Genomic DNA, 17604 nt, shown 5'->3' with positions numbered 1-17604 from the left:
ATCCATATCTGCAACACCACATTTCCTCTAATTTTAAGATTAGTGTGTTAAGTGTCTGTGTTTATTCTATAAATGAGATGATTTTTGATTTGTAAATAGTATCAGTCTTCAGGACTTCAGGCAAAAGTATCCTGACAGCCGGTAGCCCCCCGGTACTGGCTTGCGACAACTGTACTCTTTCTTCATCTGTTTAAAATGTAATAAAGCTCAACTCACAGATTTCATGACTTCTATAAACATCCACTGCTTTCAAATCAACATCCCCTTTAGTAAATCTAAATTAAATCTTAGTAAGCATGCAGTAGGAATATAAGTATCAGTCATATAAATGTTGATCCTTAGTAATTATTCATACTATATACTTACAGACTGGTGTCATTGTACATGCGATAACAATCTTTTATCTTCTGCTTGCACTCAGCTAGACCTGTACCTGGCAACATGATCCATCAATACAAAAAAGAAGTCTCAGAACTGACAACTGGAAACTGATGGAAGTCACAGAGATGATCATCCATCAGCACCACTATCTGAGTACACACGTCACTTAAGACAGTCAGCGTTCTTTCTGATTACATTCTCAAGACGGCGGTATCAAACATATCAGGTTGATCCTTCTTCCCATAAACAAGCTATGTCTACATTAAGAAATTTTTTGTAGTTTTGAGGCTTCACAAATCAGTGGGATTCCATTAAAACAATTCCAATGAATAGGATGCTTCGAGTGGTCTCACCCAGTGTTACGTTCCCAGTGACAAAAGGAAAGGCTGTTTAGGCAAAGGAGAACTCGGTCAGTTTCTACAGTCCATTCCCCTCAAACTGATGCAGCTTGATGACTGCAGGAGTAAGGACGCTGAAGGGCATATCCCTGCCTCATCCTTACTGAATGCAGTTTTATACCTCCTGTTTAAGAATTTGTCTTACTGCTTATACTTGCTCATACTGCCTGCTTCCACTGCCTCCTGTGGCTGCAAGAACCAGAAGTTTACTACCTGCAGAGTAAAAATGTCCTTTATTTTGACAGTTAACTGTGGATAGCTGGTTTCTAAAACATGTTATCCAAGCTAGGTTTTTCGAAAAGTCTGGTTTTGTACAGCTACTGGACAGCTTCAGTTGATAAAGTCAAACAGCCCCCAACTGCGCGGAGGAATCTCCAACAGCATTTCCATCCCCATTTTCTATCTTCCGTGCAAGGTCTTTCTTGGTACTTAAAAAGAATTGTTTAAGTTTTCTTCATCTCTTCTTATCACTCTGTTTACCCATTCATTTTAAAGTTGGCACAGTGTACTGGTTATTTAGAGAGCTCATCGTTCTCTTTGGCAACAACAGCAATAATAATGCTTTACTAATACTGATGTAATTGTTGCTGTTTTACACTGTATTGTTCATTTGCATTTTATGTGTGTATGCATGTAGTTTAACATCTCAGTATTAGATCAGTTTCCCACTGTAAAGGCACATAAAAAACCCTTTCCTGGTGCAGATACTAACATAGCATAAAAAAATACAAAACCCTAGATCCTTTCTTCAGGCAGATTCCCTTTTTTAGAAAGCTATTACTGGTCTCATTACAGCTTTCTGTTTATGCTAAACCAGTACTCAACCACTGACTTCTCTAATAGAACGACCAAATAATACTTGTAAATTTCATATAATAGAAGTTCAACCAATTCAGTCAAGGTCAAAAATGCCTTTGTTATCATCTGTCTACCTTCCTACCTTTAAAAAATGTTTTTAGAAAATAGATCTGCTCTTTTAAAAATGTACATGGCCCCACCTCTTTTGCATGGCCCCACCTCTCTATGGACAAGTCTCCACAGAAACACAGTCTCTTTCCTGACCACACATTTTCATGGGATAAAAAGTGCTGTGTACTAACTACAAACTACTAAGTACATTTTAATAGTTTATTTGTTTTACAGCAGTTTTCCCTCTTCATTTTTCATCAAAATCAGGGAAATTATTTTTCAGGTGCGAGAACACTCTAATAATTTAATCTAGGAGAGTCTATGTCTGTGAAGAGTAGTCCCTGTATATACTGACACCAACTATTTCCTCTTGTGCATTCCACTACCTGAATTAATTGTAAAGAAAAAAGTCACTTCCTAGTGGCTACCAGACTTACACATTTATATATATATATATACACACATATATGCATACAGTTGTCTAGAAACTGCATATTTTTACTTTCTCCCCCCCCCCCCCCCTCAGAGAACCATCATCATAAAGTCATGGTAGAACCACACAACCTCAGAAATAGGATACATCCAGTGCTTACCACTGGGTAATGAAGTTTGTGCTTAAAGCTGGACGGGATGAACTATTTCTGATAAAGCACTGTCAGGGTTACACTGCATTGTCATAAATGGCACGTGAAAAATCTGCCTGCAGCTATGCACCACAGGGTACAACATGGACAAAGCCTATAAAAAGTTTTCTATTGCCAGTAATTTCAAATGACAAAGCAAACTCAGTGTACCTAAGCCTCGGTGTGCACAAACCGTGCGCACGTGTGATGTGCTGATCTGTTGGCAGTTGCACGATCCTACTAAAAAGACGGTGGTGTTTTCAAAGAGCTTTTCAGAGAGGGCTCTCAGAGGTTCCTTTCCAGCGGCGGGATGGGCTGGCTGGGATCCCAGCCTGCCGGCAGGCCCGCGGGCTGGCTCCCCGGTCAGGACGGGGGCTCTTTCTTCAGGTCCATTTCTCTAACCTGAGCCATCACAAGGAAAAGAGGAGCATGTTAATGCAACCGAGCTATGGAAAAGGGTATCATCCACACAAACTGATTTAAAGGTCTCAAACGTGACTTGCTCCCCCGGAGTTAACCTGGAAAGCGTGACTCGAGGCTGACGGGTTTGTTTTTATTCCAAGCCAACGTTCGAATTTTCTCTCCCACGCACACGCACAGCCCGCTTCCCGGGACCCCCCGCGGGGCTCTCCCTCTGCGCGGCCCGGGCCAGCCCCTTCCCCGCGGGACCGCGGGCGCCCGCGGCTCCAGGCCCGCCCGGCGGGATGGGGCGGGGAGGGCCGGGGTGGGGCGGGGGGGCCTCGCCGCGCCCCTGGGAAGGCGCTGCCCGTCGCTACGCACTGGGGCCGGGCTTCCCCTGTTCAGACAAGCCCTCGACCCGCTCCCGCGGCGGCGGCGGGTTTGGTGCGACACCGTCTTGACATGTTGCAACCGGTTTCCACACCCACCGCGCCTGGGAGCGACGGGAAGTACCTGCGATGAGCCCTGCGCCGCCTTGACTCGCCGCCGCGATCGCAGCGCGCCGGGTCGAGCCGCCCCGCAGCTCCGCAGGCGAGACCCCCGCGCGGGGCACCGGCGCGGTGAGTTGGTCTCGCAGGACGCTCAGGGCAGGGCCGGGCTCTGTCCCCGCCGGCCCCGCGGGGGCGTCTGAAACGGGGATGGCGGGGATCGCGCGGCGAGCCCGGCCGCGGGCACCCGAGGGGCTCCGGCGCCGAGCGGCGGGGGAGGGGGCGGGCGCGGGGCCGGGCCCCCGCGCCCCTGGGGCCGCCGTCGGGGGGGGCTTGGGGCGCTGCGGCCCCGCCGCGGCCGGGGGTGACACACGTGCCGTGTCCTCAAGGCTGAGCCTTTCCCGGGCACGTGGCGGTGCCGGCCGGTGCCTCCGTTTTGCCCGAAAAGTGTTTTTTTTTCTGGTTTGAAAAAAAAACCCAAGGAAAAAGAAAGCAGCAGGAACTCTCTGGGTGTTGTTTTGCACTTGAGTTTGATGCCCATTGCATGGACGGAAAATACTGTGATTTTGTTAATAATGAAGTAATTGCCTGTCACTGCTTAACGCAGGTAATTATTATTTGTTCTTGATACGATTCCTTAATGGAAAGGTTGGTGGAAGGCAGCCGTCGTAAAACGCCTGTTTATTCTGTGAAAGGCTGGTCAGACCAGGCCCTTAAGCGGTGGGGAGGCTCCCAGCAGAGCCCCGGGTCAGAGGTGCTCAGGTGGATGCCCCAAAAGCCATACCTGTGAGAGGAACCTGCGACAAGATATTCCTGTGGTTTAGATTCCCCTTGACTGGGGTGGCGAGGTTGAAACTTTTATGCAGAAACTGTAGAAGCAATCACATTTCCTTTGGAAAATTGATCAGGACTTGCCTAGGAGAGCACCATGCCCAGGGCCGGGCTGAGGACTGGGTGCACATGCCTGAGGAGAGAGCTGCTCCCTAAAGTTGCTGAATAAAAACATTTTCAAATCCTGAGAACTTTAGTAAGGCAGGGAAGTCGCTTGTCTTTGGCTCTAGCCTGGAGGATTGTGCTCCTGGAACCACCACAGAATGTTGCATCATTTTGTTCAGTGGGCATTTGTAATCTGCTGCTTCTGTGGAAGCTGGGATACTCCTGTCTTTCTGCAGAAAAAAAGCACATTTACTTTTTTTCCAAAGAAAAAGCTCTCTTCTTGCTGGATTCCTGAGAACAGCACTGGAAAGGTCCAAGCATGTTGCTGGTAGAAGTACAAGATGGTTCTTCCAACAGAAGATTTAGTTTTACCAGCTGCATTGGAGTTCAAGCTAAATTTAAGACCATTAATAGCACAAAATAAAAATGTTTTAAGGAACTGATCCTTCTGTCCAAGCAGAGAAGATGGCTTATACACTGGGCTGGGATTAACAGCCAAGGTTATTTCTCAGAGGGTGAACAAAAGCATTTCTGATCCCAGTAAAACTTGTAATCATGTACATGAAGTCTGATAAAGCTCTTGAAGACTCCAGAGGTGGGCCTCATTCTGCACAACCTTGCTTACAGAATTGTTGGCCTGATGAGAATCTTTGAAGTATCAAGTTGATTAGGCAGAATTCATTGCACACAGTTGAAGAAGACAAAAAGAAGTTTATTTTAGAATTTTGTCTAAACCCCTGCTTTTCTATCAAAAACTGTATTTCTTTCATAGATACGTTTCCTACATAATAGCTTTTACCTTCTAAGGATGGAAATACCTGTGTCAAGACATCCAGAGCTTTTGTCAAACATACCTGAAGTTAAAATTTTAATTTGGGAGTTGTTTTTTTTTCTCATGAACGTATCCTGTGCTGGTGTCCTGAATTCCAAAAATAGGAATTAGAATTGTTTCATTTGCCTCATCTGTTCTGTGATTTATTACCAGGCTGACAGAGTTTACATTTATTTTCTTAAATAAATGTGCACTGCTTTAAACTTCTTTTATAAACAGCACTTGTAAATCAAAGATAAACATCAAAGATGTTCACTGTAAAATAACTATCCTTGTTTGGAAGATTCTGCTCTACAAGTCTCTCCTTTCCAGGATTATGGTGTGTTTGTACCCTGCTTTCAGCATAAGTTTGAGCATAAGATACTGCATTTGACCTATGCCACAGTTAATTTATTCATTGCTTTCAATGAAAAGTCAAACGGTACATTATACTGTTACAAAAAAAAAATTGGAAGAACCAAACAGAAAAAAATGAACGAGACAGCACACATATACAATATTTTTTCACCTTTTATTTGTTCATAACATGGAATATTTTATGTTGTACAACTTTACATATTAAGTATAGGCCTGTTGCCTTATGTTATTGTCAGAGGACAGAGCAGGAAGAAGAAAAAAGGGATTTGGACAAGCTTTTGAAATGAACGTGTCCTTTCTCAACTGTATATATGCAATCAGTGGCAAAATTCCTGTTTTAGAAGTATATCCATTCCAAAGTAACAATTTTAGAAATATCTTTCGTTTGCCTTTTTAAAATTTGATTTAGTCTTAAATGTCATAGTAAGACTGACTGGTTTACTGCACTGTTTAGAGAAATACTTGTCCTGGAGGGTCCTACAGAAGTGGTGTATGAGATTCTCAGTAAAGTCATCCATATCAGTGTTCAGACTCAGCAGAACAACTTAGCTGAGTAACTCTGCATTTAATACTCTCAATAGCTTTTTCATTCTTCATCTAAAATGTCTTAAAAACCTGTTCCAGATTGTTGGCTTCCATGGGAAACTGATTCTTAAGTTTTCATTGTACAATAGTGGAAGAGTTTGACCTTTGAATCAATTTGTCTTGTCTGTACCACATGCTTGGTTCTGCATCACCATACACCACACAGGCTGTATTTGCATCTGGGCAAAGTGAAATGCTATCACCCTTATTTTATAACATTTTATTTCTACCTGTGAGAACAATGTAGAATGAAGCCCTGAGTATCTGTCATAGGAGTACATGTAATTCTTGATCAGGGGAGAGCAGTTGGAGCCCTTTCACTTGCTGCTTTCCCGTTCACCACAAAGAGCTACTCTGGAAGCTGCCAGAAACACTCCTTTCCCCCAGGCTCGAAAGCAGTCCTATCTGGGAAGATCTATCCTGCAACTTGGCTGAGAGACAGGATTCAAATGGAATTATTTCATATGACATGCTGATGCCAGCCTCAGATCTGGATTTTTCTTTCTTGGTCTTTTTTTAACCTCAGACTTCCCAAGTTCCTCAGAAATCTTGGTTTAATTGGACATTTAATTGGGTTTTGAAGTATCAATAGTGCATGGAAATTTTGATTTTCATTCCTTTAGCTTAATGTAGTTAATTTATGTTTCAAGAAGATTGAACTGTTCCTGACAGACAGTGAAAGACAAGTGCACTGTTTGCAAAAATGTCTGAAAGGTCTTCATGTGAAGAGAGGATTGTGTTCAGTTTATATGCCAGTAATTGCAATCAGAACTCCCTGTAACTATTCCTTGCTCTTATACTGCCATACTATTAATTAGGCCTGTAGGGAAACCCAATCTTAACTTTCAACCTATACTTTGTATATGCCTTTTGTAACTGTTCTACCTTCATTGGATGTCCTTCCTACTTCTGCTGTCTTTTCATAAGTTTCATGCTCTATCCCTGAAAGAGGAAACAGTGTCATTGTTCTATCCTATATGGCAACCCCTTCCCCCTGTTTTTTTCAGGGGTTTTGTTTGTTTGTTGTTTGGGGTTTTTTTCTGGCTTACCTGGCCACTGAATAGTTCATTGCAGTTTAGGTGTTAGGTGAATGGTGGAGTTGCTGGAGCCCCACAGGGTTGCACAAATGTGAAGGGAGAAACATTGGCCATTTGTCCTCTTTTTACCTTAAATCACAAATTTTCACCACAGGAGCCAACCCTCTTAGCCCTTGCTAAATGAAATAAAAAGACGGTAAGAATTAATTTATAAATCATCAGCAACCAAAAAAAAAAAAAAAAAAAAAAAAAGGTAAGATTAAAGCAGCCGCTCCTTTTGGCAGAAGGAATGAGCAGGGTGGAAACTACACATAAGATTGCTGATTCAATTTGATCCCAGATGTGGGAGGAAAAATCTTTCTGGAGTTCCTCATAACTCACTGAAATGAGGTAGGCTGGTCCTGCTTGGGAGCAGCAAATGGATTAGATCAGCATGGGAGAAGAGACAGATAAGGAGATGGACCTGAATGACTGTTGTTTTAAAGTAAACAGGGAAAAGAAATGCATCAGATTACTGCATCAGCAAGTAGGTAATACAGTTGGTTTCTGAAGTGTCTCCCTAACACCACTGTATCAGTTGTTATAAAGAGAGTTTTGAACCCCAACCTACGGTAGCATATTGGAACATGCACTGAGTATGTATTGGTGTTACTGGTTCAGATCTTCAGTGTATTATGAGCTCTGCTGTAGCTTTTCATATTAAGAACCTCATCAAATCACTTAATTATGTGTGTAGTTTTGCCTTAAATAGCAGAAGCTCTTTATCTATCTCTAATATTAATTTGGCAATATTAATCCCTGAGCCTTTTCAAAACATTTTTAAGTTCTTGGAAGGTGCTAGGAAAACTTAGAGCAACATTACCAGAAAAGTATTTTTAATAATATTTGTGTGCCTGCCAAAAATCTCTAGAAATATTTTGTTTGTTTTCTTACTTTTCTCTCTTTACAGATACATTTCATCAGCTCATGAATGGAAGTTTAAGAGACTTTCTACAAAATACATGTGAAAATGGAAACTTCATCTTTGCTATCATCCTTACATGATGAATGCAGATCAGACAACTACATTGAACCTCATTATAAGGAATGGTACCGAGTAGCTATTGATGCTTTAATTGAAGGAGGTTTAGAAGCCTACAAAGAATTTCTTTCCAAAGAGAGATGCTCAGAGTTCCTGGCGGATGAGGAAATTGATTATATTTTGAACAATGTTCACAAACTTCCACAAAACACAATTTACTCTTCTAACCATGCCATTGATGACACCTCTTCCTCGGGAACCTACTGGCCCATTGAATCAGATGTGGAAGCTCCCGATCTTGACTTAGGTTGGCCCTACCTGATGCCTGGAATTTCAGGTGGCACAAATATTGATCTGCTTTTTCATCCACCACGAGCACAGCCTTACACTATAAAGGAAACTATTCGGAAGACAATACGAGATGCCAGAAAGGTAAACATGACAAAATATTGTTGAAAATGAAAGGTTTTGCCAAACTGAGTTCGGTCTGTTGGTATCACACGTATCTATATTATTAACCTTGCTTACAAGGAATTAGGGATCCACTGATGAATTAATGAAGCATAATTACCATTTTACTGTAACGCTGTCCGGTGCGTGAGAAATTTGCAGATAGTCAGCACACCTTTTCTTTGACCTCAGTTGAATATACCTCAAGTGATATAATTCTCTCTAACTTTAGGATATATCCAAAGGTTTCTCTCTTGCACAAGTGGAAACATGCATTGGTTTGGCATGGTAGCCAGTTGTTATAAGAAAATAATACCTTAGTGTACATCTGACTCCTGTACCTTGGAAGTTCAGGGTTTGTGATTTTGCATGTCAGGTCTCCTTGCAGAAATTAGTCAGAAAGTATTAAAGAGAGCTCAGAAGAAAAAGCCCTGAGGTTTAGGCAACAAGGAAATAGATTTTAGTTGGGTAGCTTACCTTAATTTCTGACTAATGACTCGTTTATAAGAAATGTGGACACTTGTCCAAATGTACTTGTCTCCACTTAGGGGCACTTGCATCTTGAGTTTCTTAAGGCATACCTGGCTTACACTTCAGTCACAGGCTGCTGTATGTACAAACCACCTTTTCCTTTCCAGTGTCAATTTAAAAATAACACCAAAAAATTAATTAGCATGCAGATCTGTTTGACCCTAGGTCATGTTACTTCTGTAAATAGATGTGACAAGGTTTCTGAACTATTCGTAGGAAGTATGTCACACTTCCCTTTCTTCACTGTGAAATAAACTGGCTTCTGCGTCACTCCAGATTTCAAATTGGTAGGACAAGTGTCTCTAGTCCAAGTGCATCCCTAAACACTCCAGTGGCTGAAATCGCATACAGTAGAAATTAGTTGAAAAGGTTGGGGAAGGGAAGGACAATATCTTTTTACAATGTCTCTCCTCTATTTAGATAAAGCATATAATTTGTTGCCATAATAGAATTATCACTAGACCTTTTATCCTGCAGTTTACAGTCTAGAATGAATGTATGCTCAAGAAGGTGGAGAATCAATTATTTCTCTTTGTCCCCTTCTGAGTGACATTTGTTTTCTGCTTTTGTATGTAGGGAGGCTTAACTGTGACTTGCCCAAGATACTCGGCGATCTTTTTCAATTGCAGCTCCTGAACTACCCATGTATCTACTGTAAGGGAAACCCACAGAACCACAGTTAACTCAGTTGCCAAGACTAGCTCAGTTTTGCTACAAGGTTTTGAAATGCTATGAAGAAAGGCTGTTCTGTCAGTTGCTGTGCTTTTTGTGCCTGGTGGGCTAGCTGCATGTAATCCAGTCCCTCTCTGATGACCCTCCTAGCTGGTGGTGCTGCCTTGTAAAACACCATTTTAAGGAATATGCCTCCTCTGAATGCAGCTATGGAGAAAAATTAGGTGTGATTCCTATCCCTCTTTGGAAAAAGGTTGAGTGCATAGTATGTTGGCTCTCTGATGTCCTTGTGGCGCTTCCCCTTCAGAAAGAGGATGTTATGTATGTGTCACTATCAAATCTGTCAGCTAAAAGGTTTGTTTATTTCGTTCAGCCTCAACAGCAGCAGCCGTAATACTTTTGATACAGTGATATGGGTTGGTTGCATTAGGAAGGAGCAGTTGCATCTAAAATACATAGTGCTGTTCAACTTCTTCTGTCTGCAAATATACAGAAAAGTTTAAAGGGTTTCTAAGTAAAGTAAGGAATTTAAAACATGCTTTCAGCAGGCAAACACTTTCTAAACAGGCTAACCTAGTCCTCCTAAGCCACTTACAAAAATGTAGTTATATTAAACACTGTTAATGTAGTAGTGGAGATAGGCAGTCATATGAGAATATTCAAAGGAAACAGGGAAAGTTCACACATGAAAAACAGAAACCTGTGAAGAATAAATGAGTTCTTCAGCAAATCACAATAAACTGATACAGCTCTAAGCAAAATGTATGGAAATTTTCGCAGTCTCCGGTGGCAAAATAAACACTGTTGGAGGTGGGTGTATTCATACCCCCAAACTTAAAGCACCAAACCTGAGTGCCTGAATACAGGCACTGATTTACCTGGGATACATGAGCACTTGGTGCAGCAGGAAACCAGCTCATACAAGGGCAAGGCAAAGAATATTCCTGCACTGATGTGGCCTATAAAGGAATACATTTGATACATCCTTATATGTATATACTAGCCCAAAAATCCATGAAGGAGGCTGAGCCTGTTGAAACCTGGATTCTTTTGAATATTTGGAGACACATGAGGATAGGATGACATTATTAGTAGGCTTACTCTTGACCTCTTTCATGCTTGATGCATCACAGTGTCAGTTGTTAAAATGATCATTACATATGTTAATTTTAACCTTATGAAGACATGTTGTAAACAGCATTAAGCAACTTGCTTGCTGACAGTGATTTTTCCTCTCTAAAGAGGAAATTCATTTGTAAGGCTATGCTACACTAGACTAAAAACAGTGACTATGGCAAAGTGTTGCAAGAAAATCTCATCACTTACATTTTTCTTAAATGCGTAATATTCATAAAAATTATACACATCAGCTTCATTCCAGAAAAATGAACTAAACGTTCCAACCATTTTAAAGAGATTAATCCATGCGTGTGATATATATTTCTTAACTTACATTAATGAGTAGGGAGTTGTATCATAAATAGGAAGGCATTACATTACAGTCTATACTACAGCACTTCTGTGGGATAGGTGTGATGTTAGCATAGTGCCTTAGGTTAAACCTAACATGACAAAAAAATGGGTTTGCTGTTGGTTTAACTAGATCTCATCTCCAAATGATACAGCTTGCTGACCAGCCTTCTCTGTCAACACACAAGGAGGCTGTTTGGCGTGACTGTGTCAACTGGGGAGACATGAGTCTTTTTCAGATGGTGATATAAACATGCAGGGATAAAGCACTGTGAGGTCTGTCTGACCGAAATGATGGACCGACTTTTGCAAACAAGGTAGTAGCCTTATTTTTTGTGTGTTTTGGAGGCTTCCACCTTTGATTGTTGGCAGGTTTCCAGCTTCTCTGAGGTTTGAGGTGCTTGTACACCCTGACTCATCCCAGCTAAGCTGTCTGAACCACGACTGATAATGTTTAGCAGTTTTCCCTGAGAAGATTATTCGCCTGGGAAATGGTATCAAGATGATTACTCATCTTTGTTGGGTTAATGTGAAACTTCCTTCTCTTACTATCGAGTAACACAGAGGCTTCAGTAATGAAGTGTCTTCTCCCTGTATGACTTTTCATGAAAGTAGCCTCAGAACTGTCAGTTACGAAGTTTGTATATGTGTACAAGAAACAGCTCGTACTGTCTTCTCAGGAGTGATTGACAGGGTGAGGCAACAGGGAAAGGACAGGACAGAGCATCAAAGGGTCCTTCTGGCAGTGTGTTTTTCTCTTACTTCATTAACTGGATTCCTCTTTCCACCACTGAGACATTCCTACATAGTTTTAGAGGGAATGCATAGCTGTGAGTGTTTTAGATTGATATCCAAATAAGGATCAGCTCTTCCTGGAGAGAATTCAAACCTGTTTTTTAAGCAACCAGGTTGTTTAGACAACCCAAGGATTGCAGGCTTGCAGCACAAGCCAGAAAACACTGAAAGACTTCCCTGATGTGCTTTAGGGAATTTCTGATGGAATGTAAGAAGTTGCATGTTATTTGATAAGTATGCAACACTTTTCACTGATCTTATTTTATTCGAATAACTAGCAGTCTTAAACCTGGGTTCATAAAATCAGTGATAGTTGTGAGACTTTTAAAAATCTTACTTGTTTTTAGAAGCTTAACCCGCTTCTAAAACTAACTACATGGTTAGTGTATTATCATTTTGGAAACTCAAAAAAGGAAGTTGTTTTTTTCTGAATTACTCATGATTGGGCTTTTTAATGTGAGAAAAGGTTGAGAAACTCGTACCCTTGGGAAAGAATTAAGTTACACTGTGAATGAGTGTAATTTGTTAGTAAGTCTCACTGGGTCAGGTGTAGGTAGACCTTTAGTAAGTCAAAATGGACTTTCTTTGAAGTCTCATGAGAAAGAGCTATGCACAAAATCTGATGTCTGTGTTGTCCTTTAGAGCAGTCGACCTAGGCAAATAAACAAAAACAGTTGACTCAGTTTACAATCATATAAAAAGGAAAATATTTTCTTCTAGTTTGGATGTTGTTTTTTTTCCGTTTTGTTTTGTTTCAGGCAAGAGTATTACAGCAAAAATGATTACTCACTGTTGATCTCATTTTGTCGTGTATAATACAGTAATAATGATCTGGTTCAGGCTGCACTCTAGTATGAAAGAAAATAAAGTTCCTTACATGCCTGTACGAGGAGTGATGTTTCTATGCAGAAAGAAACTTACAGAATTTGGGTGTGTTGAGTGATCTTTTTTTATTCTCTCAGCTATACTCTTTGCCAACTATTTTAAATATAATTTAAATACAGTCTAAAACAACAATAATGAGTTGTGTTTGTGGCAGTACTTATCTTAACTCATTGGTTGCAGCAATCCAAGCAGATGAGGGAGAGGGGCTGCATTTTTTATTCATAAAAGCTGGAACAATCCACTGAACTCAGGGAGAGTAGATAAATGCAATTGTGAGCCTCTGAAAAGTTTTCTGTATGATCTGTAGACCATCTGAAAAAGAGTGGATATTTTTTAAGCTGAAAGTAACACGTAAAAAGAGTCAGTTCGCAGCTGAGGATGTATAGGCAACATTTTCTCTGCCAAAATACTCTACCCAAGAAGGATTTCAGCAGGTGCTTTTGGGTTCTGCTGCTTCACTGAAGGGTGCATTCCTCATTCACTTCTTACCTCCTGTGCAGTGACTTCCAGTTAGTTGAAAACCAGTAGGGCAGGCATTCATGTTGTTTCCAGGTGAAACATGATTTTTAGCTTTTGGTAGATTTATGAGAGAGTGAGGTCATGTCCCAGCTTTTCTCATCAGGCAGGGCCCATGCCTTGTGCTGGAAGAGGACGAGTGTCTTGCTCTTGATGCTATTATTGTCTGACCTGGTATCAGTTTTTTTGTCATCTGCTCACTACATGTAATCCAGGTATTTTATATACTTGAATTTGCCTTTGAAGTCCTCACACTATTTTACTTGTCTGTCCCTTTCTGCTGCTGGCATCCTGCTCCCTCTGCATAAGGACAGTCTCAGAGCAGTCACAGCAGGGCACTGAAAATGCAGACAGAGAGGACTGCCATTGATGGGCCACATCTGCAAGGTGAAGAGGATGTAGAACTGAAAAGCAAGCAGAGGCTGGGGCTGACCTGGACAGTGGGAATCTGATAACATAATTTTTAATCAGTTGCGGTGGTTTTTTACTTAGAGGTTTCTATCAGGTCAAGGGTTTGCAAGACTATTTAAATGTCTTTGATAGTAATATTTTATATTAAAAGATGTAAGTAATTAATTTACAGTTACTGACATTTTAATGTCATAACTGTGCTAATATGCTATGAAAATATCACATATCCATGATGGATTTTATTATAGAGTAAGGAGAATTAAAGGCCAGATCTTGCAGGCAGCTGTATTTCTTTATTTGTGTCTGCTCATTCACGTATATATAAGAAGTAAGCATACACATAGACTTGGTAGCAATATTTTTTCATTAAAACCTTTTGTCTCATTGACATAAATCTTTGTCAGTTAAAACAAAAGTGCTGTTAAAAAGTAATTTATGCTTTTTGCACATTCAATAGATTAAAATGTTCTTTGTCTTATTCAAAAGTAACTTTGTGATGAAGTGACTATAGGTAAAAATATGCTATAAATACAAAACCATTCATTAAAAATGATTTTGCCCAGGCAGAATGCTTCTTTCAGTGCCCTGTACAGTATATTTGGGTTTCATCTGTCTCATTTTCTTTCCTGTCAAAAAAAACCCTGATAATGTTGAAGTACTATTTTTGTTTTTCTGAATTCCTATCCTCGAGAGGTCTGAATTTTACTAATCTTTTTCAGACAGGGAACAATCTTGCCTGAAGAACTATAGGCTTAATCACTTCATATTCGTATTGCCATAGGCCCTTTTTAGTCTCTTGCAGTTTTAACATAGCTTTTGATCTCTAGTAGCTTTCCAACATAGCCAGTGATGCTCTGAGGGATGGGGGACACATTTTGAGAGATTTTAAACTCTAAATTTGTTTGTTATGTATCAGAATTTGAAAGTAAAATATTATACTGCCTGTGATAGAATTTGAAACTAGTACAGCTTGGTATACAGATAGCTGCAACACTGCAGCAATACTTCTGTAATACAGTGTGATTAGAAACTGCATGGAAAATGGAGAACTGCTGACACGGAACAAACCAAAAAGCAGAAAAATCCGAAAAGAGCTGCTAAAGTACACTTTAGTATTTAACTCTCTAAAATAAGTGCAGACCTTGCCACTGATATCAGGGCACTCACGCCTTTTTATTTAGCCTGTTGACAAAGTATGCCTGTGACTGTTTTCTAGCAAAGAGGTACAATAAAAGTTAACACATTTTCGAAACTGCTGGCTGCATGTCTGAGACTTCAGAGGGCGTTTGCCCTGAAAAATCCTACCCTAGTTTACTTTAGAGAGGAAAGAAGCGATGGCCATCACAACAGGAACAGGGTGTAACTGGTGCTGAGCTTGCTTTATAGTAGGATCTGCAGACATCCATAAAATGACTCACCTCAACAGAGCTATTTAATTAAATAATTGCATAATAAAGTTATGGCTTGCTTGATCAACAAAATTAATAATTTTTCAGTATAAAGTCCACTGATCAGTAAACCAGTTGAATATAGTGTTGTTTGCATTATAAAAACAGGAGTGGAAGCAACTAGCATAGCCACCTCTTCTTTGCTCATCTTCGTTTGATATCTTTTCCCGTATCCTGGGTGTTTGTTTTCTTAAGTTGTAAACATCATTCTGTTTTGCTGCATGTCAGTATATCTCATAGTTTACTGGCATCTTAGTCCTCCTGATTGGTGCCAGCCAGTGCAGACATACCACAACTGCAAGATAAACAGTAGATTCAGAATGTGTATGTTCTCCTTTATCCTTGGTCCTGGCCAAAGCATGTTTTATAAACTGGCATACTGAGCCACAAAAGCATTACATTAATGTATCTCGCAGTTTTAAAAGATATATAATTATGAACCAAAAGCTTTTTATTTTCTTGTCTCTGTGGTTTTAGTTGATAAAAAAATCCTAGTCATGCACTTGGTGTTACAGTTACGAAAACTAATTTCTGAGGAGCGTCAAATTTCTGAAAAAAAGTTTGCATTCATGTATGACTGTAGCTTTGTAGTGCTTACTTTTCAAAAATACTTGTAAAAGCATAAAAGCCCTTTCTTATCTTCAGATAAAGCGGGTGTATCTTCAAGACATACACAGCGTGTTCTCATACCTTAGCTAGGAGCAGATTATCTTAACCAATTCTGTCTTTTGGTCTGGAGTACTTTCATGGACTGTCCAGAAGATGTAGTATGGAAGGGAACTAGAAAAGATTCTTCAAAAACAGGGTCTGCAGTGACCTCTGCTCTCCCCAGCAAGGTGCGTGAGCACAAAGCTGCCTTTGGAAAAGTTCTATGCTGTGTCTTTTATCTAGGGGGTTTTGCTAACTGCAGCACCAGATCTCCTTATGCCTTTTCAGTTCTGCCAGTGATCCTGCTGCAAGAGATGAAGGTGGACGATAGGATAATATGAGAACTTATGCACCGTATCTCTTAGAGATGAAAAGAAAACTGTTATCTGCTTCATCCATTGGCAGTTGGGCTCCAACACTAGCACTGTGTGTTCAGGTAGCCAAATGGGTGTGCCTTCAGTTCAAAGGGCAGATGTAACAACCCAGCCTTATTTTCCTGCTGTTTCCTGGGGCTGCAGGCACTCTTTGCCAAGCAGCCCGCACTTCAGCTCAGTAAGCTCCCTTTGTGACTTAAGCACTAGGAGAGCACTAGACATCACCTTCTAATTCAGGTGAATCTGAGTGGCATCAGCTCACAGAAGGTATTGTATTAGTGTTTTCCTGCTAGGCTTTTGATGCTCAGAAAGCCAGAAATAAAAATGAGGATGAGATGAATTAAGCAGCACAGAAGAGCAGGTGCCTGCTGATTCTCTCTGGGGCCTTTCCCAAGAAACCATGCTGAGGGCCAGCCCTTTTTAAGCTGGGCAGAATTGCTGCTTGTGAGCTGATCAGAGACATCAGAGACAGTGAACAGAAATGGCAGTGTCAGCCAGCAAATCTGATTTCCCTCATGCCAGGGAGATACTGCCTGTCAAAGCAACTAAATCTCCATCCAGTATGACAGAGCACAATAATATCTAAAGCTACCTGCTGTTCTGATAATTTCTTGGCACTGCCTAATGGTGGATTAGCACAGGCATGCAATAATTGCCTGTAAAGTCACTGTCGAGGGTGTGGGTTTCTTTTAAATAATAGGCAGGTATATGTGGCTGCAGTGTCTGCTTGATAGAGATCTGTAACCTGTCCTTGCTGAGGATGTGCCTAAAAATACCAGCTATCAACGGATCCGGCTCTGACAAGGCGTAGGTGCTGTTATGAGTGTACAGAAAGCTGCTTTACAGTGTAACAAAAACTATAATATTTTGCTTGAAGAATATACTTTTGAAATGAGAAAAGAGTAGAGATGAAACCCGTAGTTATGACTGATTCTTCTATTTGTTTATTAATTTGATACCACATTATTTAATATCTTAGCACTGTATGATCATCAGGCTGATCTATTATATGACATTATTGACTAGAATTAAATAGTGCTGAAATAGTTACTTTTGCAGTAGCTGAAACAGTTTGTTTTGGGGGTGTTTTTTTGCAGTAATATCATTATCTGTTTTGTTAATAAATTCTTATTGACTGACAATAAGACACTTGTGCCAGAAATCTAATTAACCAGATTATTTGCTTTCTTACGCGTAAGTCAAATGTATTGATGGAAGTGCAGTCCTGATCTGAAGGCCTGTGATAGAGGGTTGCAATCTCCTGTTGCTTCAGCCCTCTAATCGTCTTTGTGGCCCTCTTCTGGACTCCCTTCAGAAGCTCCATGTTCTTCTTATGTTGTAGGCTCCAGAACTGGACACTGCTCGAGGTGGGGTATTATGATAGCAGAGGAGAGTGGTAGAATCACATTCCTTGACCTACTGGTTATGCTTCTTTTGA

The 17604-nt window shown here is 40.7% G+C and overlaps 1 protein-coding gene across 1 annotated transcript in view; it reads left to right on the top strand.

The window, feature by feature from the left end:
* Positions 1–7954: 7954 nt before the first annotated feature.
* FAM83B (family with sequence similarity 83 member B) overlaps positions 7955–17604 on the top strand; it is a 39187-nt gene continuing 29537 nt past the window's right edge. The window contains exon 1 of the mRNA XM_051614793.1: positions 7955–8398. Within this exon, the coding sequence (XP_051470753.1) occupies positions 7955–8398 (444 nt within the window). The remainder of the gene's footprint in view (positions 8399–17604) is intronic.

Source organism: Apus apus, chromosome 3, assembly GCF_020740795.1.
Source record: "Apus apus isolate bApuApu2 chromosome 3, bApuApu2.pri.cur, whole genome shotgun sequence".
Taxonomy (NCBI): Eukaryota; Metazoa; Chordata; class Aves; order Apodiformes; family Apodidae; genus Apus; species Apus apus.
This window is presented reverse-complemented; position numbering and strand designations above follow the sequence as displayed.